At 44.7% G+C, this 9,586-nt stretch overlaps 1 protein-coding gene across 2 annotated transcripts in view; it reads left to right on the plus strand.

Annotated features, from left to right (window-relative positions):
• aqr (aquarius intron-binding spliceosomal factor) overlaps positions 1-9,017 on the plus strand; it is a 112,270-nt gene extending 103,253 nt beyond the window's left edge. For both annotated transcript variants that reach the window (XM_083632899.1, XM_083632898.1), the window contains 3 exons: positions 2,990-3,164; positions 7,138-7,248; positions 8,504-9,017. In XM_083632899.1, coding sequence (XP_083489025.1) covers positions 2,990-3,164; positions 7,138-7,248; positions 8,504-8,794 — 577 coding nt within the window. In that variant the 3' untranslated portion in view covers positions 8,795-9,017. The remainder of the gene's footprint in view (positions 1-2,989; positions 3,165-7,137; positions 7,249-8,503) is intronic.
• The last annotated feature ends 569 nt before the right edge of the window (positions 9,018-9,586 follow it).

Genomic DNA, 9,586 nt, shown 5'->3' on the forward strand with positions numbered 1-9,586 from the left:
GGAGAGGAGACACATTGAAATAAAGAGTTCATTGAGAGAACACGTTGTCTTTCGTATTTTCTGCCATAGGCATTCATTTTGTAAAAAAAAAAAAAAAAAATATTGAAAATTTTCTAAGTATTAATATTAACGATAATCGATAATTGATCGTTAATTTTCACCAATTATCGATTTTGGAAAATTTTCAAAATGAACATCCCTAGTAGGGACACACGCGTGCACACACACACACAGACACACTCTGGCATGTACACTGCACATACTTGCATGTAGGGACACACGCGTGCGTGCACACACACAGACACACTCTGACATGTACACTACACATACTCGCATGTGGGGACACACACGCGCGCGTGCACACACAGACACACTCTGGCATGTACACTGCACATAGTCGCATGTGGGGACACACACGCGCGCGTGCACACACACAGACACACTCTGGCATGTACACTGCACATACTCGCATGTGGGGACACACACGCGCGCGTGCACACACACAGACACACTCTGACATGTGCATTGCACATACTCCCATGTGGGGACACACACGCGCGCGTGCACACACACAGACACACTCTGACATGTGCATTGCACATACTCCCATGTGGGGACACACACGCGCGCGTGCACACACAGACACACTCTGACATGTACACTGCACATAGTCGCATGTGGGGACACACACGCGCGCGTGCACACACAGACACACTCTGGCATGTACACTGCACATACTCGCATGTGGGGACACACACGCGCGCGTGCACACACACAGACACACTCTGACATGTGCATTGCACATACTCCCATGTGGGGACACACACGCGTGCCGTGCACACACACAGACACACTCTGGCATGTACACTGCACATACTCCCATGTGGGGACACACACACGCGTGCCGTGCACACACACAGACCGGCCATCCGCCGGTGCCCTGTCATGTCACGCAACAACCCAGGTGGTCGTCACAACAGAGCCATGTCCGTAGGCTATCGTGCTTCACAATTGGTTAATGATTCTGCAAGCTCTGTGCTCATTGGTTGTCAGCTGTTGTGGTTTGTCTCTGTGGAAATGTGCTGTGGAATTCTTCTTCTGTACTATGCGCGCAGAGCTTTAAATTGACAGTGATTTTGACGCTCGCTCACCGTGACCTACATGCTATAGGCTCCACATGTAGACTCACTCTTAAATCTTACACATTATTTTCCATAAAGCCTTTTCCCCCCGTCATTTTCATAGCACACATTGTGCATATTGCAAGGATTAATCTTCTTAATCTCATGCTCCGTGCATGTCCTCTCCACGTTCCACGTTTTTGGCTGTGTATGTGTGTTCATAATAAGTATTATTGTGAGCCAAATTCTAGTACATCAGACCAAAGACTGTTTTGAATCACGCCAGAGCCGCTTGAGCAAGCCAAAGACACCTCTTCCTCCCCCCTCAAATGACATATTCCAAATGCCATATATAGTCAAGCTGCTGTTGTTGGCCACATAAACGGTCAAATGTGCAGCTCAAATATGTTTCCAGTAAAAACACCTAAAACACACAAAGATTGATTTAATCTCCTTTCTTTTTTATTGAATGTGAGCCACTTTCTGAAAGAGTAAATGTTTTGGCTATAAGAAGCGTTACTAATGTGATGTTTCCCCCCCTCTTACTCCATGTGTATAGAGAGCCCCAGGAATGAGTCCGGAAATCATCGATGCTAACAATAATGCTTAATAATGCTTCTAATAATCTCTCTGGGCAACGCTGGCTTAATCAAACACGAACCAGTGTTTAGTAATATCATCTTCACACACGAGGACCACTTTTATGAGTTTTGAAGCTTTTACGTGCCGTTAAAAGGGTGGCTAGCTAGAGATGAGACTACACTGTTGAGTCGATGGGGATATATACGTCAATAACGTCACCACTTCAAAGGACGAACACGGAAATTCTCTTTCCCTCACCTGGTTCAGCCCGTTCAGCCCAGGGTAATCAGTGCACACATCCAACAACAGTCCAGGTTGAGCGCTGACGTGACGTGGAAGCCTATGCGACAGTGTGTAATTCTGGATTAGCTTAGCTCGAGCTTTTTACTTCTAGGGCTCGCATTTACGCTACAAAACTCACGAAAGTGGTCCTCATGTGTGAAGATTATCCGACTGAACTCTGGTTCGCGTTTCATTAAGCCAGCGTTGCCCAGAGAGATTATTAGAAGCATCGTGGCAAAAACCCATTCAAAAATCCCATAGACAGAAACAGTGAAGAACCAGGAAGTCCAGGACTTCCACGTTCTGACTACAAAAATACGTCATCCCTGCGGCTCTCTATTGTATACCATTTTAACAATGATAGAATAGAATATGTAGACGATGCACAACATGAGAATAGAGTTGCCTAAGGTGGAATCAGTTCTGCTCACACAACGCCCTGTAGCTTAATGCCCTGTAGCTTAACTTGGGGCTTTCCAGGGTTTAAAATTAGAATTAAATTCAGTGTTAAGCAACCAAACTTTTGAGCTATTACAGCTAGCCCGGCAGGGTTCCTCCTCTCTGCAGGAAATCACTCCTATTTCTCTAATCCTTTCATTCTACTCAATGGCAACAAACAGTAACCTATCTGCCCTCTTACCTACTCTTCCATCTCGCCCTCTTTTTGTCTGCCTTGTTTATCCCCCCTGCCCTCTGCCTTTCACTGCACAATATACATGTATCTCCCCCTCATCTCTTGCTGCTTATCCTTCACTAAACACACTCCTCCTACACTCTGCCTGTCTCCTTCCTTACACTCCACTCTTTTTTACGTGTGCCTTCCGCTCGGATCCCTTCACTTCAATTTATTACTTTTGATTTCTTCTCCTCTTCTGGTCTCATATTTTCCACCTCCACCCCAGCCTCTTCTGTGTGCTTGTTGTTGTTGTTGTTGTTGTTGTTGTTGTTGTTTTCCTGTGTCAAACCAATTTTAAACCTTCTCCTCTCTCTCTCTCTCTCCAAAGGGATGTGAGGCGTCTGGTCGTAGCCATGTCTCGAGCCCGGCTGGGTCTGTACATCTTTGCCCGGGTCTCCCTGTTCCAGAACTGCTTTGAGCTAACCCCTGCCTTCAACCAGCTCACTGCCAGGCCACTGCAGCTGCGCATCAGACCGCACGAATACTACAACCAAGAACAGCCCGTGAGTAGACACACGCACGCACACACACACACACACACACACACATGCATGCACGCACACACACGCATGCACGCACACACACACACACATACACACACACACTCTACTCCTTTAAATTGTGTTGATTGTTGGGTACCCAAACTCCGCATTTGCAGGCAAGAAAGCCACCTTGTTTTCCCACATGTTCCACACCAGTGCCCATGTTCAACATGGTGCTCTTCTACCCCCCCTCCATCCACTTCAGCGCTGTGCCTGTCTAATCCTGCCTCTATATTCTGAATGGAATCTTCATTCCCTTTGGCACTCGCTGGCCCCAAATCTCAGTGCAGCTTTGCCCATAGGCTCCGGTCTGTTAACAGCATTCTACAGGGGCCATCTGCTAGCTGGGGAAACACAGGCCTGGCTATAATTAAACCCCCGAAGGTCAGAAGGCGAAGCCACTCTCCCAAATCCCACCAGGCCACCATGAGACGGCCGCTGTCTCTGGTCACTGTGTCTCACTGACTGGTGTGTGTGTGTGTGGAAGCAGGGGTGTCTAAAATACATAGCCCATAGCTGACACATCCTCTGACTTTAAAGTGTTCATTCCCACGGGGGACAGCTCTTTTGGGCACACACATGTGAACCCTGCTTACCCACATGTGAACCCTGCTTAGTCACATGTGAACCCTGCTTACCCACATGTGAACCCTGCTTAGCCACACGTGAACCCTGCTTAGCCACATGTGAACCCTGCTTAGTCACATGAGAACCCTGCTTAGTCACATGAGAACCCTGCTTAGCCACATGTGAACCCTGCTTACCCACATGTGAACCCTGCTTAGCCACATGTGAACCCTGCTTACCCACATGTGAACCCTGCTTAGCCACATGAGAACCCTGCTTAGTCACATCTGAACCCTGCTTACCCACATGTGAACCCTGCTTAGCCACATGTGAACCCTGCTTACCCACATGTGAACCCTGCTTAGTCACATGTGAACCCTGCTTAGCCACATGTGAACCCTGCTTACCCACATGTGAACCCTGCTTAGCCACATGAGAACCCTGCTTAGTCACATGTGAACCCTGCTTACCCACATGTGAACCCTGCTTAGTCACATGTGAACCCTGCTTAGCCACATGTGAACCCTGCTTAGCCACATGTGAACCCTGCTTAGCCACATGTGAACCCTGCTTAGCCACATGTAAACCCTGCTTAGCCACATGTGAACCCTGCTTACCCACATGTGAACCCTGCTTAACCACATGTGAACCCTGCTTATCCACATGTGAACCCTGCTTAGTCACATGTGAACCCTGCTTAGCCACATGTGAACCCTGCTTACCCACATGTGAACCCTGCTTAGTCACATGTGAACCCTGCTTAGTCACATGTGAACCCTGCTTACCCACATGTGAACCCTGCTTAGCCACATGTGAACCCTGCATAGCCACATGTGAACCCTGCTTAGTCACATGTGAACCCTGCTTAGCCACATGTGAACCCTGCTTAGCCACACGTGAACCCTGCTTAGTCACATGTGAACCCTGCTTAGTCACATGTGAACCCTGCTTAGCCACACGTGAACCCTGCTTAGTCACATGTGAACCCTGCTTAGTCACATGTGAACCCTGCTTAGCCACATGTGAACCCTGCTTAGCCACATGTGAACCCTGCTTAGCCACATGTGAACCCTGCTTAGTCACATGTGAACCCTGCTTACCCACATGTGAACTAGGGGTGGGAATCACCAGATGCCCACGATACGATACTGAAACGATACTTGAGTCACGATACGATAGTATTGCGATACTGCGATATTTTCGATATTGCGATATATCGATATTGCGATATATTGAATATTGCGATATTTCGATATATTGCGATTTCTTACTTTTTCAACTGCAAATGATGTCCCCAAAGGAAAACTTTGTCAACATCTGGTTTATATAAGAACAATTTTTCAGTCTGTACATCTGACTTCAACCATTTTATTGCAGCAACATTGTCAAGTAGACAGACCAACAACTTTCATAAAGTCATGTCATAGTTGCATGCACCTGACAAACTGAACTGTTTGTTACAGTCTACTTACAGTCCACCTTAACTGGATGTGTGTGTGGACTACTGTACTTAGGTAGTTTTTGCAACTTCACTTCACTTACACAAAACATCTTGTGCAGTCCATTCAGTAACTGGGGAATTTGTAAATGACTGTTATGACAAAACTGTTACTGTTAAAACAAAATGAAAATATGCTACCGTTTGTTTGCTGCTGGCCTTGGAACTAAAGTTTATAGTAGCCCGGTGGCCTGCAAAAAAAAAATTTTTTTTTTTTTTTTGCAATATCGATACTTGCCGTCCAAATATCGATACAATATCGTCAGGCAAAATATCGCGATACTGTGGTGTATCGATTTTTTCCCCCACCCCTAATGTGAACCCTGCTTAGCCACATGTGAACCCTGCTTAGCCACATGTGAACCCTGCTTAGCCACATGTGAACCCTGCTTAGCCACATGTGAACCCTGCTTAGCCAGTCTATCTGCAGTCTGCTGTATGTACCCTGAGGCACATTTAAAGGCTGCATTTTTCTGGTCACACTCAAACAGAACTATTATAGGCTATTTAACAATAATGATCCGGAAACAACAGGTAATCGTACTACAAAATGCGCCATATGCATATGTATAGTATATCTACAGCAGTATTGGACAGACAGTAAAACATGATGTCTTATCACCGGCAGTCATTGGGAATCACTTTAAAGCACTTCCCCTTTGATAGTTTCCCAGCAATAAAACACAGACAGTTTGGTTTTACAACACTGCAGTGCATTCACATCCACATGATGCCCAATGGACCGCTGTGATTGGAGCATATTACCTCTGTATTTAGGAGACAACAGCTCAGCAGAATGAATATTCTCCTCTGTATTTAGGAGACAACAGCTCAACAGAGTGAATATTCTCCTCTGTATTTAGAAGACAACAGCTCAGCAGAATGAATATTCTCCTCTGTATTTAGAAGACAACAGCTCAGCAGAGTGAATATTCTCCTCTGTATTTAGAAGACAACAGCTCAGCAGAATGAATATTCTCCTCTGTATTTAGAAGGCAACAGCTCAACAGAATGAATATTCTCCTCTGTATTTAGAAGACAACAGCTCAGCAGAATGAATATTCTCCTCTGTATTTAGAAGACAACAGCTCAACAGAATGAATATTCTCCTCTGTATTTAGAAGGCAACAGCTCAACAGAGTGAATATTCTCCTCTGTATTTAGGAGACAACAGCTCAACAGAGTGAATATTCTCCTCTGTATTTAGAAGGCAACAGCTCAACAGAATGAATATTCTCCTCTGTATTTAGAAGACAACAGCTCAACAGAATGAATATTCTCCTCTGTATTTAGAAGACAACAGCTCAGCAGAATGAATATTCTCCTCTGTATTTAGAAGACAACAGCTCAGCAGAATGAATATTCTCCTCTGTATTTAGAAGACAACAGCTCAACAGAATGAATATTCTCCTCTGTATTTAGAAGACAACAGCTCAGCAGAGTGAATATTCTCCTCTGTATTTAGAAGACAACAGCTCAGCAGAATGAATATTCTCCTCTGTATTTAGGAGACAACAGCTCAGCAGAGTGAATATTCTCCTTGCCTCCCTCAGAGGTTTAGCCTGTATGGCTCTGTCTGCATACTAATTTGATCAAATAACAAGCTCTGCATTCTCCACTCCTTTTGATGGTGCGTGTCTGCATGACCATTGATAGTTTGAGACAGTGAGTGGGTGATTTGTTTTGAATTAACAAGCAGGTGGTGAGCAAGTCAATTTAAATTTCTCTTCACATGTCTTCCTCAAATCAATCGTTTACGGAGGGGGGAACTCCATTTGAATGTTTTTAATCTCCATTCACATCACCTCCTGGATACAACTTGAACCGTCTTTCACTTCTGTTTTTTCCTCTCTTTTTTCTTTCCAACAGAGAGAGGCTTCTGGGCAGCCAGACCGACCAGTCAGTCACATGCCGGAGATGGCCAACTTGGTGTATAATATGTACATGCACATGATCCAGAGCAACCAGAAGTACAGACAGGTACAAGTCCTTTGATAACCATCTGTCTCATACTGTATACACAGTGACTACCATAGTATAGTGTACCAAAGAAAATAAATATTGTTATATTGTACTGATGATTCAAGGCAACCGGCAGTATAGATACTGTACTGTAGTTGTGTCACAATGCTCTGCAATGATATCTAATGTTTCTTCGAAGGTACTGTAGCTCCTTTTGTACAATACACCAGAGACAATTTAAAACTGATGTTTTTCCTACTGCACACACACACTAACTGACACACTAACAAATGTACTCCCAACTGTTTTCAAGCCCTCTTGGCTCTTACTATACAGTAAGCAATGGAGCAGCTTTGAAAGCTGTCACCCTCTCTCCCCGTTAGCTATTTTGGTATTTTTCACCTTTAAAACTTGACTGCAGCAGCACAGGAACAGGAAATAGGTCAGATGTAAGGGAATTGTTTTAGTTGTGCATGTGGAGAACATGCACAACAGGCCAGCACATTACACGTGGAGTTCAAATGCTTTTTAACCTGTCCACTCAAGGTCACAGGGTCAGAGGATTATGGCATGATAAGGGAGGAAAAGGGAAAAGTAAGATGGAGGGAGACATTTTTATGCCTCCGCTGGCAATAGCCGAGCCGGAGGCATTATGGTTTTGGGTTGTCCGTCCGTCCGATGTTCGTTAACGCGATATCTCGCCTTTACTGAATTTTGTCAAATTTGGCTCAAACGTCCAATTGGACTCAAGGATGAGCTGATTACATTTTGGTGGTCAAAGTTCAAGGTCACTGTGACTTCACGAACGCCATTTTCTAGCTCGTTAACGCGATATGTCAGGAACACCTTGACTGAATTTTGTCACATTTGGCTCAAACTTCCACTTGGACTCAAGGATGAACTGATTAGATTTTGGTGGTCAAAGTTCAAGGTCACTGTGACCTCACGAACGCCATTTTGTAGCTTGTTAACGTGATATCTCAGGAGCGACTTGACTGAATTTCTTCACATTTGGCTCAAACGTCAAAGTCTGGACAGACATGGATGTCGACTGCTCCCTCGTTGGCGGAGGCATATACTGTATCTGCGGTGCGGCCATTCTAGTTATTATTTTAACTACTTTGCCTTCGGTATAGAATATTTCCCAATAAAATACTATATTAGAATTTGTGGGTGTGAATATAATACTGTATTACAATTAAAAGTGGAAATATTTTCCCCTTACATTTTGAATCTTTTCCCTTTCCCTCTGTTGCTCACCATCTATGTACAGCAACAGCAGAAGCTGGCTCTGCCGCCACAGCAGACCAAGGCAGAGGCTGTAGTCCAGGAAGAAGCTGTTAGCTCTGGGGAGCCACAGGAAGAGACCCCCATGGAGCAGGAAAGCCCAGGAGGAGAGCCAAGCTCAGAGCCAAACACCACCGAGCGGGAGGCAAGCCAGGAGACGGAAGCCAGCCAGGAGACAGAGGGAAAGCAGACGCAGGATCACGCTAAGATGCCAGAGCATCCCGGAAGAGACAGCGACAGCGATGGGGAGGACAGCGGAGACGAACAACAGCCATAGAGCGCATTGGCTGGAGCTCATCATATGGGCCTCAGTTATGAGTGCTAAACTGGACTGTCCTTTAGAGAAAGAGATCATTAGCATGGAGTCAGTGATTTTTACATTTGTTTTCTACTGAAGCCATGAAGATACAGGAACATCTTCAGGATAATGTTTCATTCATTTTTTTCTCAAATACTTTGTAACCATTAATACTTTTTTATTAAAAAAAGGAAATGATCAATCTTAACAGTAGTCTGATATATATTTTATCATATGTGCATTTGAAAAGCTTGTAATTCTCTCTCTCTCTCACACACACACACACACACACACACAAATACAATGTATAGTCATTGGGTTTAAGGTTGATTAAAATCTCTCTGTCATGATACTTCAGTCCATTCATCCCTCCCCCTCTTTAAGCACAACTGACATCTGACAATCTGATTGGCTCAGCCTATAGCAGCTACACAAGCTACTACTAAGCTGCATTTGTAGGTCAGTTACTGAGCCCAAAGGCCACTGTGCTGGGAGGTTTTGATCCTGCACTATATGGATGCGCAGTCACTCCATCAGCACTCCATTCATAACTTTGTATATAGTACTGTACATAACAATACAGAAAAACTGTTGATATTTGCTGGATCTGTATTAGCGTTTATGTTCGACCGTTGAATTCAGACATCATTTCAGTATTATTTGTATTAAGATCAAAATGGCCAGTTGATTACTGGTCGTAACTAGTGGGCTCCAGCCTGGGCCTTGTATTGGTAATTTCTCTTACCATGAAGAGGCACAATAGTCCAAAGC

The sequence above is a fragment of the Poromitra crassiceps genome (assembly GCF_964638095.1).
Source record: "Poromitra crassiceps genome assembly, chromosome: 3".
NCBI classification, from domain to species: domain Eukaryota; kingdom Metazoa; phylum Chordata; class Actinopteri; order Beryciformes; family Melamphaidae; genus Poromitra; species Poromitra crassiceps.